A 26,838-nucleotide genomic window follows, 5' to 3' on the forward strand; every position below is an offset into this window, starting at 1 on the left:
TCTTTGCTTGGCATTTCTTCACTCTGTATCATGCAATCCAAGTTTTTCCATATTTCTCTGAATTCTTCACAACTGTCAGGGCTCATGATGTAAAAGCATTTCATTCCATTCATAAGTTACTTGGTATATACCATTTATTGTCAGCCCTGCTATTTTAGACAGTGCCTTATAGGTAATATCAGAAACTAATCTAGAAAGAACCAAAAGGAAAAGCACACAAAATTGGCTGTACTGCCACTGCTCTGGGGAAATCAGGGAACCATGTAAGTACTCATTCTCCTACCCTGACCTCCTTCTGATGGCCCTGTGAAAAAGGCAGAGGAAGTTTAAGGGCCCAGTGTGAGGTACCGTGGTATAGGAAAAAGAGCACTGGTCTGTATTTTGGAGATCTGGGTTCTAGACTCAATCTGGCCACTAACTAACTGGTTGAGTATGCCCAGGCAAGGCACTTAGGATCATAGGATTTACAACCAGATCGTCTGACTTAAACTTCCCATTTTATTGAGGAGGAAAATGAAGCCCAAAGAGGTCAAATGACTTGCTTAAATCACAAAGGAAGTCACAGAGCCAGGACCCAGAGCAGGTCCTCTGACATCCAAACCAGAAAGCCTTCCATCATAGCCTGGACAGAGGCTCCCTACACTCTGGGGTGGTGGGCTCATTTGTTAAGTGAGAATGCTGGGCTAAATAATCTTTCAGTCCCTTTCAGCTCTTAAGAATCCCTTATTTCAGGGTCAGGCTGGTTACCATCACAAAGCCACCAGCTGTGGGGCCCAGGCCCTCTGGTCCCTAGTCTAGGGCTCTTTCCACTCTGCTGTGCTGGCTCCTGAAAGGCCCTGCCTTTTCTATGTTTAATTCATTGCACATTTCGATGACTAGGAACTGTGGAGAATACCAAAAGAAATTTAAGCCGTAAAGAATTGCACAGTGAAACTAGACCAAGCCACGATGTCCAAAGGGCAGCTAGGTGGCACAGTGGATAGTATGCCAGGCCGGGAGGCAGGAAGACTCCTCTTCCTGAGTTCAAATCCAGCCTCAGACACCTCCTAGCCGCGTGACCCTGAACAAATATGTCTATTTGCTTCAGTTTCTTCATGTGTAAAATGAGCTTTAGAAGGAAATGGCAAAGCACTCCAGCATCTCTGCTAAGAAAACCCCCAATTGGGTCACAAACAATCCGACAACAATAAAAATGTCCTAAAGGAACACCAGTAAACTTCAGTCATTGGAATCCTCATGCACCAAGAGGTTGATCAAGCAAGGCTGAAACCGACTAATGCAGAGAAATCAGGCAGTGAAAGGAACAAACCCTCAGAGCATTAGATAATCTGAACCAAGCAAGACCTTTGAGAAACCATTTGGCCCACAGTTTTGATAGCCATGGTTCTCAACCTTTGAAAATTACCCCTTTTAATAAAGGGTACCATTGATGAAGCAATAAATTATAAGGTAGTAAGGACTATGAAGATGTTTTCAAGACCTCACAGAACAAGCAATCTGGGAATCCCTTTTACCTGAAGCAGGAAGTAGACGGAGTAGGCCAGTAAGGCAGGATGATTAATTAGATTGAAACTCTTCCAATATTCCCGTATTTTAGTCTTTTCTAGGATCTGAGGAGCTATGTAGAGATAGCGGTCTTTCTCAAAGGATGTGGATGTCCACAGGCAGTCCACCAAGGCGGTCACATATTCATTAAAATCTTGGTAGGTTTTGTTGAACTTCAGCCTTTCCTAAGAGGGCAGAGATTGTGATTGTGATAATAAGCTTCAGCTTCCCTTCCCACCCTGCCCGGCTAGGACACCTAATAAGGTCATGCTCAGTTACTGACGAGATTTTCGATGGCACCAGTCTACCCTCAGTACCTGGCGTATCAATTCATTTTCCTTGGCAGCAGTCAGGTTGACACGATACCTAACAGGAACAACAAAATGCGACAAAATTGGAAAACCAAAATGCTGAGTGGTGACATGGCCGAATGCTGGCAATGGCATGTGGGCAACTGTCTGGGGAACATTTTTACCTTCCTGCTATGAGATTACTACACTCTCCGGGAGGAATGAACATTAACATAAGGTCAAAGGCAATCTGCTACCTGCGACAGAGCCATTCCCTCTCTTCTTTGTCAGGAGAGGAAAAGCATGGCCTTCGGTAGAGAAGGGGATACACAGAGTTCAAATACTGCCATCAGATGGCAGTGCTGTGACTCCCATGTAGCTGAAATGGGCCCAGCCACGAGAGCTCACAGTTTCAAATACTGAGTTATCTAGTGTTTGATTTTTAGAAGAATATTTTAAGTTTAAATGAAGGCACAGGAAGCCACTATAAATGATGCTGACGTCTCCCTTTCCCCATATATTCCAAAATATTCAAAACAGTATTTTTTGTGGTAGCAAAGGACTAGAAACAAAGTAGATGCCTACTGATTGAGGAATGGATAAACCAAATCTGATACATGAGTATTACACATGGTAATGGAATATTAGTGTGCCATCAGGAAAAGGAAAAACCCAAAGAATTCAAAGCAGCACGGGAATGCTTTTAAGTTCTGATGCAGAGTGAAGTAAGTGAGAAGCAAGAAAACAATATACACCATGAAATAATGCAAATGGGAACAAAGCATGCAAGCAAAGAAAATTCAAATGCTATCATTATAATGACTGAGCTTGTCTTCAAAGACTTAAGGAAATGTACTTCTTGGCTGAAGTGGGGAACTCAGGACTGGAATGTGAGGGCTTTTCGAAACAGGTGGGGTAGGGAGAAGCTTCTATTCAGAAATGAAGGGGACGTAAAACAAAAAATATCAAGGAAAACAGAAGAACGAAAAAAAGAAAAACCAAAAGAACAACGAGCACAGGAGTAGCCAACTGGTCAAGTTCTTGCGAGTGTATTTATCCATCCCAAAGGCAGCACTGACACCATAATGTGCCAGCAGCAGCATCCCAGACTGGACAACCAGGTCCCAGAGAATGCCCTTCTTCTGCTTGATCACAAAGACCCCCGCAGAAAGCAAACAGAAATCGTGAATGGATTATCAACATTAACATGAAATTGTCCTTGGAATTTGGAAAAGCCGGGCAGCTAGGTGGTACAGTGGATAGAGCACCAACCTTGGAGTCAGGAAGACCTGAGACACTTACTAACTATGTGACCCTAGGCAAGTCACTTACCTCTGATTGCCTCCCCCCACCCCCCACCCCGGGGCAGCTAGGTGATACAGTGGATAGAGCACCAGCCTTAAAGTCAGGAGAACCCGAGTTCAAATCCAGCCTCAGATACCTTGGACAAGTCACTTAACCCCAACTGCCCTGCTTTCTCCCCTCAAAAAGAATTTGGAAAAGGCCACATACCTGTACATAATATAACAGAGATGGTTGAGGGTGATGGTGTTTGAGGTGAGCAGCGCTGGATAGAAGACCCCACGTGGAAATATCACCAATAACGGAAGGTTATAATTGAGATACGCGTCAGACACCTTTAGGGAACAAAGATACCATCAGATATTCCTCTCTACTTCTCAATTAAGTGTAATAAAAATAACATGTGCATAAAATAAAGTGTTTACTCATTGTTTATCACAATATTATAAGCAATTATTCCATTAGGTCAGAAGTCAACCATCCTCATATGCAAAATAGGAAATTAAAAACCTGTTCTCTCATCTAGTGATCTAAATTTCTACCTGACTGGTCAAGAGTTGGGCTAAGGAATTGTTCCCAGAAGGCGACATAACAAATTACCTGAGAGGCTAGTGAAGGCGATGCTTTGCCATAACCACATAATAACTGACTCTATCTAGCACATGTTAACAGCTAGCTAATCCAACACATTAGAAAGCAAATGAGACATGAGACAGAAATAACTTCTGATGAAGAAAGGGAGTCCGGAAAAGGTTGGAGACATGTCAGTGCTGCCTGGGGGAAGACAAATGCTCTTAGGACAGCAAAGTGGGGAGAGATCCCATTGGGTGGGAGGGCTCTAAAGCAAGAACAGTTAAAACTTGGAGAACTCAGAATCTGGATAAAGAGACAAGGGTCATTGTCAAGTATATCCCAGATCTGCCTAAGGCCAATCCTTTAGCAAGGAAAGATATTCATTCCCCTTTTTATTTCCATGATACTGAGCAATTCTTCAGAAGTATATACCGTCAAAAACTTCAACTGGTTTAAAATTATGTTCATATGAGTCACCACCACCTGGGACAACCGATTGCAGAGACACATTTAAATAACAGATCATCATGAGAAATGATCACACAGAATGGGATGCTTACTATCTCAAAGAAATCCAAAATAAAGTGGAGCAAGAAACTACTGTTTTTCTCCAAGCGCAGAGCAATCGTGGACAGCCATCCCACATAGTAGATCAGTTCACTCACAGAATTTAGGGCAATCATGACAGTGTCCCTACAAGTAGAAAGCAAGAAATTCACATACAAGTATTCCCAAAACTCTTTAACTTCCAAGCTGTTCTGTATAGAATAGGGCAAAAGTCAGTATGTACATGTTTGCAAACCTTTCCCATTGGTACTCCAGAGCTTGGTACTCCTCCGTAGGGCAAACATAAAGAGCACACTCTGCGAAATACCTAACAATCAGTTCCTAGGCCACACTCAGATCCCAGGCTGGATGGCAAAGAAAGATAGGACCAGGCTCCAGATGGACTGGAGCTCCCATCATCCTGGGCTGGCAACTGTGTCGAGTCCTCCTCTGGTCTGTGTAGCCCTGAGCACACAGTTGGTATTTGCTATGTGCTAAGCCTTGATCACTGACAGTCATCAATCACATAAACCAGGGCTGTCCAAAGCGCAGCCTGCAGGCTGCATGCAGCCCACAGTGCGATTTTATGCAGCCTGCCTGTGTTTACTATGGGCGTGGAAATTGACATAAATGCTTTAACTAAAGCATGTGTGTCCAATTTCTGTGCTTGTGGTGGACACAGGCAGGCTGCATGGGGGTGCATGGCCTGTGTTTTGGACATCCCTGACATAGACCACGGAAGTGACAGTCAAGAAAGTAGCTCTGGACCCCAAACCAGGAAACATGAGAAGAAGAAAACATAAGTATGTGGTATGAGGGCACTAAAACATGGAATGGAATCTCAGGATATGGAAAGTGATTAAAATAAACTAGGGACAAATATGAACTGTTTAATCCAAAAGAGAAGTTTAAAATAATAAACATTAAAATTGAGAATTTCTTTTATCTACAACGACAGGCTGCATGCTGCGATAGAAAGAGAAGTAGCCTCAGAGTCAGAGAGGCTTGGGCTTGAGTCTCTCCCACCTTTGATACATACTGCCTGTATGACCCTGGACAAGTCACTTAACTTTATTACGGAGCCCCAAGTGATCCTCAAAGACTCAAAGTTGGGGACTAGTTGCTGATTTGCATTGGCAAACTGCTTCACACCAAGGAAATCACAGGCAGGTTCAGATGGCCATCATCACTGCCAGGCCCTCTGCAAGATGTCAGCATTAGAACATACTGACTGGAAACGCCAAAGTGCACAAATTTCAACGACAACCACAACAAAAGGAGTGTCACTGTAGCCTTCTCAGCTTGAGTTCCTGAGTTACGAAGCTATTAAAACCTCCACTCAAACTACCCTGGTTTTGGCAGGTACTTCAACAGCGATTTAGTCTGGTCTTTGGGTTCTCTCTTCCTGCTGAGGATCAGAAGCAAGAATGTTCAACATTCTTCTCAGACCAACCTATGTCAGCTTTTAAGACGCATCATGGATAGTCTTCCATTTACACTCAATTGGCTGAGACTAAATTGGAAACTGGAAACAGCATGGCAAAGGGAAGTAGCAAAACACCACGGCATCAAAGGCTTCCTCGAAGGCGCTAAGTACAGCCCAAATGAGTTCCAGATAGAAGGCTTTTTTGCACAAAGCCAGACAACAGTGTGGGTATTTATCTAGCAGTCTGTGGGGCACAAGGCTCCACCAAGCCTCTCCTGGAGGTTCTGGCCTAGTGCCATCTAGCAGACAGAAGAAAGACCTCAAAAAAGCCCAATCCAAGTCCATACAGCCTTTAGTCCCTAAGTGGCAAGGAATACTTAAATGGTAACTTGCCCAGGACAGTCCCTCTGCAGGGAATGGGAAGGATGCTCAAAGGATGCCAGAAGACTTTGTGTTTTCCTCAGCATGGGGAACTCCCAGTGTGGAAATTCCCTCTGCCAACCCAGATTCCCAACTGTCTGTGAATCAGCAGGTAAGCCCCAAAGAGTTGCCCAAGGCACACAGAGACCAAGTCATTTGCCCAGGATCATACAGCTAGCTAGTAAATATCAGAAGCATGATGCGAACCCAGGACTTTCTGACTCCAAGCCCAGCATTCTATCCACTATGATGAGCTGCTTCTCTCATGTCTAAAATGGAGATGACATGAGTGTTTATAAAAGTGGCAGCATATACATGCCAAAATTAAGGGGGAACACTGGAAAAGTGGCTTCAATTTTGTCCTTAGTGATGTAAGAGCAATTCCTCTTTTGAATGTTTAAAAGTGCACATAAACAATGATATAGTTTTTACGTTTCCAATGTTTTCTGAAAGATGATTCCTCCATTTTGGGAGTCCCTCAGACCCAAAGCAAAGCCAAAGGAAGATCACAGATGCAAAGATGGACTTTGGGTGACATTTTTCAAGGTAACGTAAGCATTTAAATATCATTCTTTTATAAAAGGCACTCCCGCCTATGAAGCTCTTCATGTCCCCACTCAGAAGTAGAGAAAAGGAACAACGCGGAATGAAATAATGACTTCAAAGAGAGTCTGAGTCAATGCGCCAGGCCATGTTTATAACCCACCACCCTCCCCAAGCCAAGACCCCGACACCATCTACTTTCAATCTGGTTTGTGCTGAGTATGAACTAAGAAATATGGCTAAGATGACAAAATGATTACAGGTAAAGTCTTGAAAACTTAGGCTCTTCTATTACCTGAGGAATAAAGCACATCACAGGAAGTACTTTCTATTCCAAGTGAGCAAATTAAAGAGGGTATTACTAAAATATGGCAGAAGAACAGCCAGAGGAGGGGCTTTTCTGGCCATAACGAGAATTGTCTTTATTCACATTGGCCTAACCTGATTGAAATGAAGAGTTGTTACAAGCCAGCGTGACCCTAGTCTTTTAATTTGCTTGTTACAGAACTTAAATATCACTGAAAACTAAAAAGATGCACTGTTCCTTTCTGTAATAAGAACAAAAGTAACTTATGCCAAAGGATTGTAGGGCCAGAAAGGAAGCCGCTGAAGAAACATTTTATTTGTAGCCAATCTCTAAGCAGCTGCAAGCCTCAGGCCCTAGTCGTGGCTCGGGATGGGCAGGCCTCCTTCCCTTGGTCCCTGGCATCCTGTCTGGTGGGTTGGGGGAAAGACTTACGGAGATGTGCTCATTCTGATCTCTGTAGCATGCCACAACAGCCAGTTCTGCAGCAACCGTGTCAGGTTATAAAGAATGCTGCACTGAAAGAGGCAAAGGAAAGAACCCATTACCCACATTGCTCTGCTCTGCTCCACTGCACCACCTCACCTGGGCAGGGTAAGCACAACCATCAAGGCCTTGAACATCCAGGGCAACAATTCCTCCTACACCACCACCCCGAGGAGACGCTTGTTGAATAAACAAAGGGCCATCAGCTGCTGCTCAAATACTTCTAACGATGGAGGAAGCTCCCAACTTCTAAGGAGAACCCTGTCTGTTCCAGAGCTCTGGTTGTCAGAAACCCGCCTCCTTGTAACCTCACCCCATTGGTCCTAGCTCTCTCTTCCTTTTCCCTTTGCTGGCACATCAGAGATCTGAAGGCATCGCTCACTTCTTCCATGAAGCTCACTCTGATCTAGGCTTCTCACTGTAGTGATTGGCAATGCTAGCCCAGGGAACACTTCTTTTCTCTTCACTTGTCCAATGGGATTGGTTTTTCTCTCCAATTCAAACAAACCGTTTCTCCGCTCCTTGAAGGACCCTTTGTGGATCACGAGGTGCTGTCCCCATGACCACCCCATGAAGTAGACGGTCCCAGTGATTTCAAGTCAATATCCACATGAGGATACAGTCTGTTGGGACTGAACGATTTCTAACTCTGTGGCCAGCCTGGGGAGAAGGCCCTCTGCAGAGAGCTGGGCTGGCCATTGAACCAGACCTCCTATCATTGGGCACCGACTCCAGGGTTGTCCAGTTTAGTAGGGCCCTGCCAGAGCTTGTATAACCTTGGGACGCAGGATCACCTCCATGCTGTAAAGAGGCATTGGAGGATTCCAGTGGAGGCATGAACATGGTCTTCTTCATCTGATCAAGAAGGAAACTATGGTTCTGAGCTGAAGTGACTGACCAACAGTCACACAGCTAGGTGTCAGAGGTGGCATTCAAACCCAGGTCCTCTGACTCCCAAGGCTTTGGACAACGCCATACTGACTTCTCATGAGCTCAGAAAGCAGTCAAGGAGTCAGAATTTTAGGGTTGGATTTCCCCATTAAAATGCAAATCATAGCAATGAGAGAAAAATACATATTCAGAAATTTCTAGATTGTTAAGTAATCACTTCACATGGGAGTCCATGCTATTTTCTCATCTAGAAAATAACCCTTAGGAGTGAAGTGAAACTTGGCAACTCTCAGGTATAATTACCTCTATACTGTTTCTTTATACAAGGCTATTTTGTAAGTGCCCAAACCTTAATTTCTACTCACAAAGGATCTCTGGGAGTGGTAGCTGGCATAGCACCAACACCAAGCTTAGTCAGGAAAATCGTGGGTCAGATCCTGCCTCTGAAATTTACAAGTTGTGTGGCCGGGAATAAATCATTTAATCTCTGGTCCCCTAGAACCTACGTACTGTGGAATTATTACATGGAAATTTCTATGTGGATTATGTGGAAATGTCATCTCACCGTTAAAAATGCTGGTAATAACAGCATTCTAGAAGTAGGGTCCATCCTTATGAGAAGTTTCAATTTTAGATGATGATGCTAAGATTTTGGCAACAGGAAATATAAAAAGTGGTTACAATTCTTCTGAATGACACTGCTCCACAGTGTATGGATACTAGATATGAGAAGGAGCAGTGGTGGAGTTTGTTGTTGTTTTTGACATTGCAGGAATCCCCTCCCCCAAAGCAGATCAAAACCTCACTCTGCCTTAATACGTAGCTTCTAGGGAGTTGTGAGAGGACCAGCCATGGGTGACATAACCTCAAAGAGACTTGGGAAGGGACAATCAGCAAAGTAGTTTTCACTTCTTTTCTGTGAATTTCTTTAGCTCTGGTACATTCAGTGACAAAGGTTTTTAAGATTCTATTCTTTAATGGATGCATTTATTTGATTATTGGTATTTGTTCAAGTGCCACATCTCCCACTGCCCTCTGTACTGCTTTTGTACTTACTTAGCACAAGCATCTGGGATTAGCTGAAGGAGGTTTCCTTTCCCTCTGTGGGTCCCCAGAGCCCAGCACAGGGCTAGCCCAGAGGAGGTGCTCAAGCACAGCTGGCTGATGGCTAGGTAGTTTTCTTTGCCACACACACACACACACACACATATTCATGAATAGCTAACTTCAGTCCTTCATATCACCATCTCAAAGATTGTCTAGTCCTGGGGCACATGGAGTGCCAGAAATCCAAGTAACGTGTGAGCTATACATGAGATGGCCTTTACAAAATTTGGCATGTGAATGTTTTCCAAAAGGTGAGATGAATATTAAGAGCTAAAGCTGTGATGTGAAAAGGTACAATCTTAAGAATGAAGCCCTAAAAAGACAAAGAATACTATGGGGAAACTGAGGCAATTAGCGAAAACACAAAGGGAGTCAGTTAAGGAATAAAGAAGAGACCATGTGGATTAGCCCAGAATTAGAGCAATACAAAATTCAGATTACAAAAGAGTGAATACAGAAACGTGATGAAAGTCACTGACTGGCCAAGGCAAAGGACAGGTATGTGAGGGAAGCCCAAATTCCAGTGCAAGTGACAGGTATAAACAGAACCTCATTTCCTGTACAATACTAAGCCAGCACTTTGCTTTTCTCCTCCGTGTCTCTAATAGAAAGTGACTGAAGGTAAAAGAGGAAGGAACTGAATACACACACATATACTCAGTGCTTTGGACACCAGCATCATCTCTACTGCAAGGTACTTTGGAGGCTTGGTACAAGGCCTATCATTTTACCTTGTGAAAAATGGAGGACGTAAAGAAGAGCTGTGTCAGGGAGTCCCAGAGAAACGGCTTGATTTCTAAAGAAACAGTATTCAAAGGGTTAGTCACCTTTCTGTAAATATCACTGGGCATTTCCTCCAAGGGGCTCCCTATTTTCTTGTTACATACCAGAGAAACTCCCCAAGGGAATCCAGCTGAGAAGCTGCAGGTACTCTGTTTGACAAGAGGTGCCATCCCATATAGGCAGGCTCTTATACAGGAACACCTCGCTGGAAGGAAAGCCCTCCTGTGTGCAACACAACAAAAAATCAGAACCTCTTCAACCACAAATGCTAACTAGGCAGCAGCTTCCAAAGGAAAACCCACAAAGAGGCGGAGGGAGCGAGGCAGAGCAGGATGGACAGCCAGAAGCGCTCTCCCTGAAGGAGACAGCTCTGCATCATGAGAAGAAGAAAAAGCCAAAGGTGGCAGAATTTCAGCTGGACTTGGACAGGACCAGGAAGGGAGGCTTCACTCATTTGTTAGTTGTGTTTATTTAATGCTAAGAGTTTTATTCAGGATCTGACTCCTCCTTTGGTACGTTTGTCTATGTTTATGGTCGACTTTATGAAAAAACTTTCTTGGCAAAGAAATCCTGCCTTTTCTTTGTAGTGAGCTTGGCCCTGTAATGACATGCCTAAAGGCCAGCTCATTCCTCGGCCTACTGCAATGCCTCCCAGACGGTGAGGCCTGGCAGCCCACCATCATCCTCGGAGCCCATGGTGTCTATCCTCTCCTGGATGGCTTGGACCAGATGGCTGCTAAGGGCCCTTGCAACTCTGACATTCTGTGATCCTATACTAAAAGAACTCCTGCATTCAGCTCTACTGGCCCCTGGGCTTTGGGATAACCCCTGGGGAACCCCGAAGCTGCTGTGAAAGCCCAGGGTCACATAGCCAGTAAAGTGTCTGAGGCTGGATTTGAACTCAAAGGTGAGTCTTCCCAACTCCAAGCCTGGCACTCCATTCACTACGGTGCCACCTAGCTGCCCTACCAAATTCCTACTTCCTGGTATAGTAAAGAAGGCCAACTCTTTGAAAAAAATCTTCTAATTGGACCCAGTCCAGGTGCAATTACAACAAATTACATTTCTTTAAGGTTGCGTAGATAGCTCCTTTTTGATTATTAAAAAGAGAAAGTGCTATCCTGATGCTAAAGACATATATGATTCCTCCACTAACAAACACGTCTGTGTTAGTTATACTGAGAATTTTTAGTGTTTATTCCCACAGCACTGATCATTACTTTAATCCAAAGTATTTGAAAAGAAGAAATGAAAATATACACATACATTATACACGTGTGCATACATACACATCATCAGATTAGTGTAGAACAGTCATCTGCCTTCAGAAAACTCTAGAGTAACAAATCGCACATAAATATAACATTTACTGTGTGTAAAAAGGTGCCACAGAACTCAAAAGGTGTCTCAGAAACCCAATGAACACCTAGAAAACCTGGAGGACTCCAAAAAGAAGTCAGTTCTCACCTGTAAGAAACACTGTGCATTGATGATAATGTCCAGAAACTTCCTGAACTCTTCTTCAGATGTGCGATTACTGACCTTGTACCAAGTACATCCTAGAGCAAGAGATCACAAAGGAGGCCTCTGGTTACAGAAGGAAAGCTCCCCAAAGGAAAAGCTCAACACCCCAACATGAAAAGTCTGGGGTAGTGGGAATACTGTCTGGTGCAGCTCAGCTGGCACTAAGCTTAAAGCTTCTCTTTAGAGCAGAAACTCCAGTGGATGGTCAGGCGTCAGGAAAGAAAAGCCAGCTGGGAAGCATGTCCTGCCTAGTTCCCTCTCTTCCAGGGCTCTAGGTTTTTCCTTTCTTACCTTCTTTTAATGCTCCATTCATCCAGTAATAAAGCCGCAGCCAGACGGTCTCATCTTGGATACAATTCAGATAGTGTAGTAATGGAGGGCTCTTGAGCACCGAGCACATCTGGGATGGAAGCTACAAGAGAAGTTCAGTTAAGTCTATGAACAGGGAGGGGCCCCCGGGGACAAGAGGACAGCCAGAGTCCTGGGCCAGGAGGGGCCTAGTCACTCACCTGAATGTCCTGGATGTTCTCCAAGAGCTGAGAGAATGTGTGGAGCTGTTCTAAGGGAAAGAATGTCTGACCACTAAGCATCACATCCAGGCTGGCTGAGCCACGTTCCTTATCCTGTTCTCCCTCGCAGATGTGACTGCTGGTCGGCACTGGGATAATGTAGCTGGAATTCCATTTCTGGGCAGAAAGACCACAATCCATAATGCTATCACTGAGTCTGATCAGCCCCAAACTTTAAACACAAATGGTCTATCATTATCACGGTCTCTTAGGTGGCTTTGATGAAATACCAGATAAACAGAAAAACCATTTAAATAAGTCTCATCATCTGACGGGCTGGGTTAAGACTGGCTTAGAAAGAAGGCTCCATATCCCTTGGGTTGTAGATGCTTACCTTTTTGCGAGGCTGGCTATCACATGGGTCAACAGCTAATGTCATAGATGGTAATGGGGAATGCTGATTTCTTTGCTTCACATAAAAGACGGCTGCCTGCCAGATGCTATCTGCAGTCTTAAAGCAGAACTGTAAATTAAGAGGTCCATTAGGTTTGTGGCCAACCAACTGATGAGGCGGGGTAGCACAGACCCTAAAACTGCCCAAACTGAAATTCAATAATTATGAAACTTCCTATCTCCCATAAATCAAGTGAAGGGCATTTTTTCCTGCCCCTGTTTTCTACAACATGTATTTTCCCCACTAAATAATTAAGACTCTTCTCAAGTGAATCTTACTTTTTCCAAAATGCAGCATTACAATACTAGTGAAGTACATTTTGGCCATTCTTGCACTCCAAGTCCCCAGATCTCAACCTGAGCACAGACACAGAGCATTCCCCTAATTCCTTACCTTCCTTCTCAGAGGCAAAGAGATGGCAATCAAGTCAGGGCGAAAGGACTTATACAACAGCAGCAGGGCCTGGAGATAAGGCTGCGACCCCTGCAATGCAATGAGACTTTTTAATTCAGTGCCCAGTAAGAGAACCTGAAAAGGATGTCAGAAATAACAGAGAACTCCGGCATAAAATGGCCCCAGAGACGGCATAGCCAAGCAGGCACCAACATTGCTACCCAGCTGAAGGTGACCGAAGAAAGCAAAGAATGCCCAACGGGAGGTTTAGATTAAGCCCAGAGCATGCAACTTGTGGCACTGAGGCAACTGGTAACGGTATTTCAACCATGTCTAGTGCACTAAGATTCTTTGAGACACCACCTCCCAATGCCTCTCTGCCACAGTCTCACTGGTGGCACACTAAGGGTGGAGACCTTCCCCATTCCTGATTTAGATGACAATGGAGAAACTAAAGTAGGGAGGAGGGTGGGGGAAATAGTCACATCCCAGGATAACAGTTCTAAAAAGGTTCGCTGGCAAATGTATTAAGAGTGCAAAGCCAAGTAGTTTACATTTAGCAGAGACTCTGGTTTTAATTAAATTTATAATGATTATAGAATAAGTTACTATTGCTTGACAACCAAACCTCTATTATATCTGATCATTCTGAAATATCATATCCCATTCAAGCAAATTGAGAGTATTCAAACTGTTTTAATATGGATGGCAAGTTTATTGAATTGAACACTGTTAAAATATGTGGGCCAGTAGCTGGGGCTTAGAAATCTTGTTGTAAAAATACTTATTCAATGAAAACAGTGTTTTAAGCCTTGAGACAGTGTTTTGAATGGTGATATTAACAGTACAGGACGGGCTGGTAACCCCTGGCAGTGACGGGCAGTGTCACTGGTCTTGGTGTTATGAGACCTGCTTGGGTCTGGGCACTGCCACGATGTGGGCCTTGGAACCAGTGATTCTGCCTTCCTGAGCTACTGCTTCATCATCTGGAAATACTATTTACATAGACTACCTACCTCACAGTACTTGTGAGTATAATAAGAACAGTAATTAGCATCAGCATCAGACAACAGGTGGCCTCCAAGCATCCTCCTCTCTCCCTCCTCTTCCTCCTCCTTCAAGGCCCAGCTCGAAAGTCACATACTGGCTCCCTGAAGCCTCCCCTAATCTCCCAGTTGTTGAGCTCTCTCCTCAAACCACCTTGCATGCATTTATCTGTGCATATGCTGTCCCCATGCTGGGCGGTCCTGTGCCAGTGTCTCCCATGTCACACGATCAGACTGTGCCCTCATCAGAGAAGGTGCTGTACTCCATGAGCAAAGCAGAATTGAAGTAGCTCAAAAGAAACATGAGATGCACGAATTCAGAGAATCCACTCCAAAAGTTCCCATGGGCCATTTGTGCCTGACCTGTGGTAGAACATTCTGAGCTGGTACTGGTCTTGTCAGCCAGTCAGACACACTGTCACTTGAGTCTAGCACAGTGATGTCATTTTGGTCCTCTTTGAGAACAAAGGACAACAACCAACCAACGCCATACCCAATAGAACGCAAATTCCTTGACATCAGGGAGTGTTTTGCTTCTGTCTTTGTCTCCTCGGGACCTAGTACTGTGTCTGGCACATGGTAGTTGCTAAGTTCAGTTTGAAGCTATTCCACTAAGACTTTTGGGACATCCTGTATTTACTATTGAAGTCCTCATGCACAGACCTGAAAATAGCTTATGCCTTCTGCCACAGTAACCTTGATAATGCAAGCACTGTCATTAACAAATCAAAATGTTTATGTGCAAATGGCATTGTCTCTTGGGCTAAAGCAGTTTTAATGGAGAAAGAAATTAGCAGTACAGGGGCCCGTGATAGTTCCCATCTACAGCTGGTACCCAGGAACCTTCTGTTCATTTAACATTTGTTCGAATATGCTATCACGTGATGACTAAGGCTGCCCATGTCCTTACCTAGCATTTCACTGACCAGCCTTGAATCTACTCACCACTCTGGCCTGGAGTTCAATCAATTTTCTCACACGAAAGGGTTTGACTAGAAAAAGCAAAACAAGCAAAAAAGTGTCAGGTGCTGTGGGCTAAGAATAAAACCAAAATATAAGCAAGTGTTCAACCAACTCTCTAGGGAACTCAGTTCATTCCACCTCACCCTACAAATCAGGCCATGGGCAGAGGACTGTGGTGGTCAGTTATGCCCCCAAGACCCTGCTCCCAGACAAAAAAGCACCGAGAAATTGCCATCAGGAGCTCTCACAATGAAGCCAGACTATTAGCAACATATCATTCTCAAAGTCTGCACAATCAACAGCAAAGACGTACCATGTGGAGTAAGAGTACTCACCGTTCTCCCTCCTGGTCAGCAGATACAATAAGTTACAGACGTAAAAACTCTGTGAAGAAAGAGTAAGAATAAAAGGTGATTGAACCCCACAGTCACATTTTCTACACCTGAGCTTTTAAACTCCCTAAAGGAGGTCATTTCCTCAAGGGAAAAGGGAGAGGTGCATGGTGGGTGTGGGCAGGCAGCAGCACGTTACCAACGATGATCTGTACACCCAAAGTGGGGAGGGCTGGGGATGAAGTTTCCCATGGGCAGTCACAGAACAAGGATAAGGGACAGTGGTTGGCCAAGCCAAGGGCTACATTGTAACCTACTACACAATCCAACGAGCAAAAGAAGACCTCCATCTCCGCCACACTGGTAATGATCTTATTCCACCCCAAATGCAACGTTCACATGATGAGGACTCACTGGAGGCCACAAATGGGCAGCGGGTGGACAGGGGACCAAGAAACAAGTGCAGCAACAACAAATGACTCGATTGTGATTTTGCACAACAGAAGTTGAGCAACATGACTATTGTGAAGTTTATAAAGCTTTTCCATCAAGCATCCTCCTAGGACCTCACCTCATACTTGACTGAGAAAATCTAGGCCATTCCCCAGGAGGTCCCTGTTCTCCACATCTCGCTACTATCTCCTAGCCCTGATGACCAGAGAGCCCTTCTCTCCAAGGCCAAGCCCTCTGCCTGGCCCCTTGGCCCATTCTAGTCTATCTTCTCCAGCAGATGGCCCCACGATCACTCACTCCCTAATCTTCAGCTCAGCCTAGCTACTGCTTCTGGCCTGCTGCCTACAAGCACACCCAGGTCTCTCCCGTCCTTAACAAGCTCCTCAATAGCTCCTGTCTTCTGTCAAACTCCTTTTCTTCCCACTCTCTTCTCTTACAACTGAGACTGTGTCCTCTAAAGTCACGAACCAGTACTTAATTGCCAAATACTGTGGCCTTTTCTCAGTCCTAATGTTTTTGGATCTCCCCATAGCATTCAATACTGTAGACCACCCTCTGCGTGGACCCTCTCTCCTCCTTGGCTTACCACGCCACTGCTCTCTCCCAATTCTCCTCTGACTGCCACCGACTGGGGACATGCACCAAGGTGCCTTTCTGGGCCCTCTTCTCTCTCTACACTCTAACATGACTACCTCATCAGCTCACGTGGTCTCAAATCACATCTGTGCAGATGATTCCCAGACCAGTACATCCCCGTCTCGTCTCTCCCCGAGTTCAGATCCCACAATGCCAACTGCTTATTGGACAATGTGAACTGGTTGTCCCACAAGCATCTCAAATTCAATATGCCCAACACAGAACTCATGTTCTCCCTATGCCTTCTCCTATGCTGGTTGAGAACACCACCACCCTCCCTCCCAGCCAGCCACCAAGGTTCTGGACCATGGGGTCATCCTGGACCCCTCACTCACAAAATACCATATATCCCATCTGCTGTTATATCTTATCATTTGCACCTCAACCACCTCTCTCACATGCAACCCTTTCTTTCCTCTCATACAGCCACCCCCTCACCCCCCAGAGGTCCTTATCACCTCCCACCTGAGCTGCCTGCATGCCCTAGGGCTCTCCTCTCTCCAATCCATCCTCCCCACAGCTGCTATGTTACAACCCTCTCCAAAGACGCTCCCTATTACTTAAAGGATCAACTAGAAACTCCTGTTTGGCATCTGAGATTCTCTATAACCTGGCTTAACCTTGTTTTTCCAGCCTTCGTCCACATTACTTCTCTGCAAGAACTCTACATTTCAGACAATGTGATCAGGGACAAGTCACTTAACATCTCTGTCTCAGTTTCCTCAACTGTAAAATGGGGATAATAATGGCCCCTATGTCATAGGACTGTTGTGAGAATCAAATGAAAGAATGTTCGTAAAGGACTTAGCATGGTGCAGGGAAAGTACGTAGTGGGTGATTAATAAATGCTTACTTGCTTTCTTCCTTTGTGGCCTTCTTACATTCCTTCACACACAATATTCCATCTCCTGGCATTATCCCACGTCTGTAAAACTCCCTCTCCTCATTTCCACCTTTTGAAATGAAACATTGCCTGGTCCTGCCCTGCTCCTTTCCTCCCCAAAGCTTGTCCCCTCCATTAGAATGTAAGCTCCCTCAGGGCAGGGACTCTTTTCTTTGTATCCTCAGGCCCTAGCACAGTGCCACACACAGCAGACTTCCATTAAATGCTTGATCGATAACGGAGCTAGCAAGTACTTAGTTATTTCTCGCTTACTGAGACCTCTGAACTTGGAAATCAATTCTGAGACTTTAGACATAATTTAAAATGGCCTAAATTTAGCCATATGTTTCAATTTTGTTGTCTCCTTAATAATTGGTCATTTTTAACCAAGCCAAATTTTATATGAAATATAATGGTTCTTTCTGTGAAAGCTTGCCACTTCCTAAACAGCTTCTACCTATTATACACTTCTGACATGAGTGAAAGTATATAATTATGCTCTCACTTAGAAATATATGTGCAGGGTTTCGAGGAGAATTGCCAAACAGCATCTCAGTATCTCATCTGGGAAGGACTGAAATGCCTTTCCTACCAGGATACAAATTTAGGAACTAAATATTTGCCCAAGTGCGGAACTGTTAACCATCACAGCTGAAACACTGAAAAGTTGGGCTGCAATCCAAATTAAGAGCAACTGATTTTCCAGGGGGAAAAAAAAGCACTGTTAAAAAAAAAGTGGTAGACCAGCCCATGAAGCTCATGACCAACTGCAAACAAGCTGAAAAGAAGCCCTTAAGATTTTCATGTCAAACAGTCCAGCTTGAACCACAGCAGATGAGGCCACACCATTCCTGCATATGATGTGGTGGGGCCTCTGAACTCAGGATCACCATTCTTGCACAAGGGAGTTCAAGTTAGACTCAAGTACCAACTTCTAATCCAGAAACTGAGGCTGGAGATATGAGTAAACAGAAGAAATCACCAAACACAATGAACAAATAACTTGGACTTAGGGAAGGGATGTGCCCACAAGAAGAGAGTAATAACTTTATAAAAATTCCAAGTAGTGCTTCAGTGAAAAGAATATCCTGACCATAAGGATTACAAGAGTAACTGTAAAAAATGAAACAAGAGATACAAAATGGAACAGCTAGGGAGAAAAATGGCAAGGAGAATTATTACTTTAGAACAGAACTCCCCCGAAAAGGAAAACAGGCCAAACAGAAAACAGATACATGAGACAACAAAAAATGTTAAAAGCAAGAGATTGAAGAAACCAAATAAAATGTAGGGTACATATTATTAAAAAACATGGGGGTAGGGGGATAGGGAAGGAGCAGGGCAGGACCAGGCAAAGTCAAAATAAGTCAAGAGATAATCTAAGAATCACCAGACTACCGGAAAAATCATGGCCCGCCCACACACACACACACACACACACACACAGAGATTTCACATTTGAAAAAATCAGAAATGAAAATGGCCTGGATCTCTTAGAACCAAAGGGAAAAGTAAAAAGAGAAAGAAATTTCAGAATGAAAATTCCCAGGAATATCAAATCATAGTTAAAACCCAGTTTTCAGGTCAAAGAATAAATGCTTTAAGCAGCCAAAAAGGAAGAAATCAAGCACCAAGGAGTAACAAGTAACAGTCAGGATCCCACAAGACTTTGAAGTTGCCCCCATCAAAAAGAAATTTTGGAATATGATATTCCCAAAGGCAAAGGATAAAGGTTTGCGATCAAGAATAAGCTATCTGGCCAAAGTGAGTATAAGACTCATATAATATAGGATGATACTACAGGGGGAAAAGCAATCTTGAAGATGAAAAGGCCAGAACTGAGCAGATACTCTGAAATGGAAAAGAGTCCAACTTATACAAGACAGAGATAGAGCAAGAGCATTTATTAAATACTTACTGCATGCCAGGCTCTGTGCTAAGTGCTGTGAATACAAATATAAGAAAAACAAAAGTCCCTACCTTCAAGGAGCTTACATTCTAGTGGAGGAAGATAACACAGAAAAGGTGATGGGCCCATAGAAACATGAAAAGGAAGGAGGCAGGAAAAAAATTTTTTTTTTGTTAATTGAAAAAGAAATTAAAAAGTAATTTAATTTTAAAAACTAAGACAGGCAGAGAGCCTAGAAGTGTTGTTGGCTTTTTTTTTTAATATTCTTAGAAGGAAGCAAGAAGAATAGAAGGCTATACTGGAGAGGAGAGGAGGAAGAAACTCACTCTTCCATGACAGGGGTGCCTGCGATGAAGAGTATACAGAAACATGGAGAAAGAGGTGGGAAGAACAGGCAGCCTGTGAACTTCAATTTTATCTGAAACTAATTTTCCTGTTAAATCAATTAAAAAGAAATTTTTTTAAAGCGGTCATTCACCCCACCCAAGCAGCCCAAGCACTTGCAAAGCAACTGAGAAGAACCCCTTAAGGTTTTCATGTCAAACTGTACATCCAGGAGTAAAAATCTTGTCACTCTCCTCAGATTCTTAGAAAAGTCCAACACAGTTTCATGAACACTTTTACTTATAAGAGAGGCATAAAAACTAAACATGTTTGGACTTTTATTCCAAGTTGCACAGCCTACACAGAGAACTCATGCTCAGGTCAAAGCAGAAGTCAGGCATGAAAGGCCAGAAGGTGACACATTAATAAGAAATAAAAGCACCAGAGAGAGACAATTCCAGGGGAAAGGGCCAGGCACTTCAAACTCAATGTCCCAACTCATGATCTTCCCAGCAAAACTCTTCTTCCTCCCAGATTTCCTAGTTTTGTCAGCAGCCAGGCCTCACTGTTTACAGCATATTTCCTCTATGCAGGTTCTACAGCACTTCAATGGTATAAAAGCAACCCTAGGTTCTCAAGGCCTCTGCCAGTGAAGCACATCTATGGCAGATCCCACCAGACAGGAAAGGCTTGAAGGAGGGGCCCAGTGAAGGACTATAGGTCAGACTACTATATGAGGTCCAGACTGGCTTAGTACAGAGAAAGTGATCACCAGGTCAGGCAGTGATTAATTTTTTGGTCTCGACAATTCTCAAAGACTAACTAAATTCATAGAGGAGTTGTGATCTTCCCTGGTGGAGGGAGATAGGGTCAGAACACCCAGGGCCCCTGGGGCCCATCAACATAAGATTGGGCCAGCATTCTCCCAGGCAGCCCAGACCCAACCTAATACATAAGAAGCCTGGATCTGAAACGCAGCAGGAGACACAGCTAGACAATGCCTGCTGACAGGGCAGGCTGTGAGTAGGCAGGACACTTTCTCTGCGTAAATGGAGACATATGAGAAATTATAGAAAATGATTTTCTGAGAATTGGTACATGAGCACTTGTTTAAAAAAAAAAACAGCCTAATAACTGTCCTAGTAAATGATGAGGAAAAAGCATTAGAGGTAATTTTCTATCCTGTCCCAGCCTGTATTCACAAATACCTCTCAAGTGGGTACAATTTGGTCCTATTCATTTGAAATCCATTTTAAATGGCTATAGACAAAGCACACGGGCAGCCAAAAAGCAGAAAAAGATGGATGATTGGAATGGTAGAGGGTAAAGTAGGTAACCACACTGAATTATGTAAGAGGTCAATTCAAGGTTCCATATCATGAACTCCTCTATGCTGTGTGGGGGGTCTCCTTTGAGGACCCCTTGGTCTGGAAGTCTCCCCAAGCACCATAAATCTCACACCAGAGCTATCCAGCACCAGATCCTAAAGCACCACCATCTCTCTTCTCCCTCTTTTTACAGACATGGAGATATTCACCCTACAGAAGAGAAGACTTAGGGAGGGCCAGGAGAGCTGTCTTCAACGATGTGAAGTGCTGATGTGTTCTGCTTGGAACAAAGAATGGATGGAAGAAAAAAAATGGCAAATCTCATTTCTGTTTACATGAAATACCTGGGTCCCCCTCACTGAATCCCCTTAAAGCAAACTCTCTATATAATACATAGCATCTGAAAACACAGTTGTAGCTGGTAATCACACACAGAGATTGTATGATAGCACCAGCAGCATGTTAGGACCTAGAAGAGCCTAGATTCTTAGCAGACATACCAGTTAAAGCTCTAAAAATTCACTAGAAAAAAAATGCCAATAAAGAAAACCAAAGGGAATCAGCTGTAAATTCCTCCAGCCAGTCCAGAAGGCTGCAGAAAAAGACTGCCAGTCATTCCCCAATTGATACATGGTCAAAGGACATGCTCCATAATCTGAGATGAGTGGCCTACACATACAATCAATGCTCTGGTCAAAAGAGTAGATATGCAGGAGCAGCTAGACAGTGACATACAAAGAGCGAAACCATTAGAAGAAGATCCCAATGGGGGCCATCTGTACCCCAGTCACCTCCTCCTCACCTTTCCAAAAGGACTTCTCTCTCCTGGCTTCCACATTTTTGTCAACAGGATCATCAGTCTCCAAGATAGTCTCAGCTATCTTTGACAGTGGAGGGCGGAATGTGAAGGGAAGAATGAAAAGAAAAAAAGAAAGTAAAAACTTGTGGTTGAAAAGAGAAGCAACTGAGCAGAAAGAGATTAGCATTATGTGGAAAAGAGGTTATAAGGCCTTTCCAATAAGATCAGTGGTAAAGGAAATATACTTATTCTCATCCATTATGCTCATTATCATCAATATGATTTAAAGTAGCTAGAAATGCTAGCTAAAAGGGGGAATAAACATAGGTAAAGAGGAAACAAAACTCACTTTCTGCAGATAATATGATGCTCTATCTTGAGAATCCTAAAGAGTCAACTAAAAATTTAACTGAAACAAATTCAGCAAAGCTGCAGAATATAAAGTAAATCCAAATAAATTACTGGCATTTCTGTATATTACCAATAAAACCGAGAAGAGAAATAAAGAGAAATTCCATTCAAAATAAAAGAATTATTTCAATTATAATTAAATACAGATTAAGGCATAAAAGAGTTGGAGGTTCTACTTATCAAGGGCAGGTAGGTGGCACCATAGTGCATGGAATGCCAGGCCTGGAGGCAGGAAGACTCCTCTTCCTTAGTTCAAATCTGGACTCAGACACTTACTAGCTGTGTGACCCTGGACAGATCACTTTACCCTGTTTGCCTCAGTTTCCTTATCTGTAAAATGAGCTGGAGAAAGAAATTGCAAAGCACTCCACTAACTCTGCCAAGAAAACCCCAGATGGGGTTACAAAGAGTTGGACATGACAGAAACGACTAAACAACCAGTATCTACCAAGGTACACAGGAACGATGATTACTACTATAAAACACTCTTTAGGGAGATAAAGACAGCCCTAAAGAACTAGAGGAATAGAAACTACTCATGAATACCAAAGCAATAAATATAATGACAGTAGTCCCTAAATTACTCATTCAATGTGATAGCCATCAAACTTTATAGCAGCAGTTTTAAACTTTTTGGTCTCAGGACACCTTTACACTCTTAAAAACTGAGGACCTCCCCCCAAAAGATTTTAGTTATGTGGGCTACAGCTACTGATATTCACCACAATGGAGATGAAAACATCTTACTATTATTATGAAAATAGTTTTAACCATGTGGACCCCCTGGAAGGGTCTCAGGAAACCCCTAGGGGTCTCCAAACCACACTTCTGACAACCATTGCTTTAAAGAGCTAGAAAAAATAATAATAACCAATTTCATCCAGAGGAACAAAAGGTGAAGAGGGAAAGATGGGTACCAGATCTCCAAACATACTACGAAGCAGTAACTGTCCAAACGATTTAGTAGTAAAATTGAGAGGGCAATCAGTGGGACAGATTAGTTCATACAACATGCATAAGCAAACTAGCATAACAGCACAGTGTCTGATAAATCCAAAGACCCCAGATACTACGGTAAATACTTAAAATCTGACAAAAGTTGCTGGGAAAACTATAAAGTAATTGGGAAGAAATAAGGGTCAGCCAATACCTCACACCATATATAAATTCCAAATGGATACACGAATGGAGCTGTGAACTGGCTCAGTCACTTGGGAAAGCAATATGGAACTACACCGCCCAAATTACTAAGCCTTGCAAACCCTTTGAGCCAGCTATGTCAATACTAGGCCTCTACACAAAAGAGATAAAACAAAGAAGAAAGGGATCCATATGGCCAAATTATTGAGAGCAGCTCAGAGGGTGGGCACCTACTGGAAATGGCTAAAACAAATTCTGGTATATGAATATAATACAAAGAAATGTGGAAGAGGACAATTTCTGAGAAACCTGTGAAAATCCATATGAACTGATGAGGAGTGAAGTGAGCAGAACCACAAGAATAATTCATATAACAACAGAAATACTATAAAGACAAACAACTTTGAAAAACTCAGTAACTCTGATTAATGCAATGACCAACTACAATTCCAGAAGACTAATGATGAAGCATGCTACCCACCTCTTCACAAAAGGGTTAGCAACTCAACATGCAGAGTAAGACGCAAACAATGTGGGAATTTGTTTCCCTGACTATGTGTATTTGTTTACAAAGGCTTTTCCTTTTCTTTTTTTTCCAATGGAGCGAAGGGATGGTGGAAAGGGATAGCCAGCCATAACATAAACCAAAAAAAAAAAAAAAAGTGAGAGAAATAAAAAGAGAATAAAGTCAAGAATGTTACTAAGGCATTTTTTTTTAAATGCAGAATAGAGAATAGAAAGAAGGCCAGAAAAAAGCTGACAAGCAAGCCATCTCTGAAAGCTACAAGCTGAACTTATTCTATACATAAAAAGAAAAGCAAGCTAAACAGAATAGTTGCAATTGCGTGTACAATTCTCTCTTCATGTTCCAGGTACGCAGAAATGCCCATTTTATGTGATATTGGTTAAGTTCAGAACCCCCCCCCACACACACACACATGTTCGTGGGCAGTATATATGAGTGCTACAAGCACAGTATACCACTTCCCTTATCTCATTCATACTTACCATAGTTTCCTCTTGCAGAAAGGAAAAGAAGAAGCCATAGAGAGAATTCATTTTCTCCTTATGATCAATGAAGTCAAACATCGCAATCAGCCATCGAAAAAAGAGTATCTACACCAAGAGACAGAACATTGACCTTCAGGTAAACATGACTAAAGCACAGAAGTTTAGCTCCCTTCCCAGACTCATTAATCACTGAATTTCTGTAATATTCAAACATGCAAAGAAACAATTCCATTTCTCATTCCAAATTCTTTCAGCCAAGTTCTGGTATCAGGTTGAATTGTTCCCAGACTGAGGCCTTCTGCAGAAACAGCCACTGCCATTATTGTGAAAATGTCTCCCATGGACACATCGTTAAAAATCTTTAAGTGATTACCTTTATGTTAGTAGAACAATTGCTAGCACAGAGCCTGGAGAAGGCTCTAACCACAGCACTTTCGGGTATCAGAGTCGCTGGAATGAGGCACTTCAACAACCGAGTTTTCACCACTTCAGCTAGAAAACAAAACATCTCAAATGAAAGCATGTCTCTGATTCCTGTCTCTTCCCCAATCATTCTTTCCTAGAACCTAACACTATCATCTCGACCAAAAACACCCACAAAACACCCCTCATGCAAAGGACCAACAACAACAAAAAATCCAACTGCAATCCCGAACCCTGACTTCACTAGAAAATAGCATTGGATTCAAAGTTAAAAGTAAGGTCTTAACACAAACGGTGGTTTGCCCAGCCCCTAGTTCTTTTATAAAGAATTGGGAAAAAAAATCCAAAATACAGCCATCCTTGGAAGTAGCACATAGCAAGGCATGCACAACCTGAGCACAAGCACACGTGCACACACCCCCCACCCCCCACTTCAGTATTTGAACACTGCCATCCGGTGGTAGGAGGAATGTGGCTACGAACATGGCTCGGTATGCAGCACGCTTCCACTTCTGGACACCGAGGTTACAAGAATTCAAATATACCATTCACAACACTTCCCATTCCGCTATTGCACCTCAATTCCTCGGACTGGATGAAACAAAGCTGTAAGGACAGTTACCTGTGCAACTGAATCAAAAAGGAAGAGACGGTGACTAGAGCTATCACTGGCGATAAATCTGAATATCTTTGTAAACCGAGGCAGAGAAGCTCCTCCAGAAATATTGAGGGATTGTCCTTGGCCCTCGCTCCCTCCTGACCCCTCAATCACCTTTTAATTTGCATGGTCTTATTGCTCCTTTCACGGTTTGCCATGGCTAAAAAACTCACTACCATTAGAAAAAGAACTACAATGTTGGGCCTATCCTCTGGGGAGGATCTTGGGAATAATGTGGACAAGAGAGAGTCACAGACAGTAAAAAAGCAATATAGATTGTGCTCTGTGCTGATGGAGGAAAGTCACACATTGATGAGATCATAGATCTATTCAAATATTAGTCATTCTTTTGCTCAGAAAATGAGCTCATAAAAACGCGCATACTCTTTGACCCAGCAATAGTACTTCTACAGCTGTATCCCAAAGAGATCATACAAATAGGAAATGGACCCACAGGTATGAAAATATTTATAGCAGCTCTTTTTGTGGTAGCGAAGAATTGGAAATCAAGGGGATGCCCATCAATTGAGGAATGGCTGAACAAGTTGTGGCATATGAATGTAATGGAATACTACTGTTCTATAAGAAATGATGAGCAGGCAGACTTCAGAAAAACCTGGAAAGACTTATGTGAACTGATGCTGAGTGAGGGGAGCAGAACCAGGAGAACACTGTACACAATTACAGACACATTGTATCTGTGATGACTAACTGTGACAGACTTGGCTCCTCTCAGCAATGCAAGGTTCTAAGTCAACTCCAAAAAACTCGTGATGGAAAAGCTATCCACATCCAGAGAAAGAATTACAGAGTCTGAACGCAGATTGAAGCAAACTATTTGCTCCTTTTTTTGTTTTGTTTCTTCTTTCTCATGGTTCATTCCATTGGTTATAATTCTTCTTTACAATGTGACTAATGTGAAAATATGTTTAATGTGAAGGTATATGTAGAGCCTATATCTGATTGCATGCTGTCCTGGGCGGGGGAGGGGGGAGGAGAGGGAGGGAGAGAAAATTTGGAACTCAAAAGTTTGTGGAATTGAATGTTGTAAACTAAAATAAATAAATAAATTTTAAAGGAAAAAAAAAGAAAATGAGAAGCTCCTTATTAGTTATGTACTCCATTTTGATCTCCTTTGCCATAATCTGGCACCAACTTACTTTTCTTCTCTTACCTCATGCTGCTCCTCTACATGTATAATATACACTTTAAATAACTGAAGTATTCTGTTTCTGGAACGTATTCCAAGGGTTTCTGCCTCTTTGAGGTTTCATGTTTCCTACACCAGGAACGTCCTCTTTCCTGTACTTTACCTGTTCAGTTATCAAGCCTTTAAAGGCCAACTCAGATGCCACCTCCTTTGTCCTCCACCCCCAGATGGTACCAACCTGTTCAATTTAAAAGCACTTTGTTTCCTATGTCATCC

The 26,838-nt window shown here is 43.1% G+C and overlaps 1 protein-coding gene across 2 annotated transcripts in view; it reads right to left on the reverse strand.

Annotated features, from left to right (window-relative positions):
• The window catches only part of CENPI (centromere protein I), a 45,043-nt gene that overhangs the window by 5,444 nt on the left and 12,761 nt on the right, over positions 1-26,838 (reverse strand). The window contains exons 5-20 of one of the 2 annotated variants that reach the window (XM_036739858.1): positions 24,705-24,823; positions 24,329-24,436; positions 15,441-15,489; positions 15,088-15,134; positions 13,097-13,186; positions 12,644-12,772; positions 12,250-12,426; positions 12,032-12,152; positions 11,684-11,775; positions 10,321-10,438; positions 10,165-10,229; positions 7,385-7,467; positions 4,271-4,403; positions 3,348-3,472; positions 1,863-1,911; positions 1,515-1,730 (exon numbers count right to left, since the gene is read on the reverse strand). In XM_036739858.1, coding sequence (XP_036595753.1) covers positions 1,515-1,730; positions 1,863-1,911; positions 3,348-3,472; positions 4,271-4,403; positions 7,385-7,467; positions 10,165-10,229; positions 10,321-10,438; positions 11,684-11,775; positions 12,032-12,152; positions 12,250-12,426; positions 12,644-12,772; positions 13,097-13,186; positions 15,088-15,134; positions 15,441-15,489; positions 24,329-24,436; positions 24,705-24,823 — 1,721 coding nt within the window. Of the gene's footprint in view, positions 1-1,514; positions 1,731-1,862; positions 1,912-3,347; positions 3,473-4,270; positions 4,404-7,384; positions 7,468-10,164; positions 10,230-10,320; positions 10,439-11,683; positions 11,776-12,031; positions 12,153-12,249; positions 12,427-12,643; positions 12,773-13,096; positions 13,187-15,087; positions 15,135-15,440; positions 15,490-24,328; positions 24,437-24,704; positions 24,824-26,838 lie in introns of those variants that run through there. The other variant, XM_036739859.1, reaches the window with a different exon arrangement.

The sequence above is a fragment of the Trichosurus vulpecula genome, chromosome X (assembly GCF_011100635.1).
Source record: "Trichosurus vulpecula isolate mTriVul1 chromosome X, mTriVul1.pri, whole genome shotgun sequence".
In the NCBI taxonomy this organism is placed as follows: Eukaryota; Metazoa; Chordata; class Mammalia; order Diprotodontia; family Phalangeridae; genus Trichosurus; species Trichosurus vulpecula.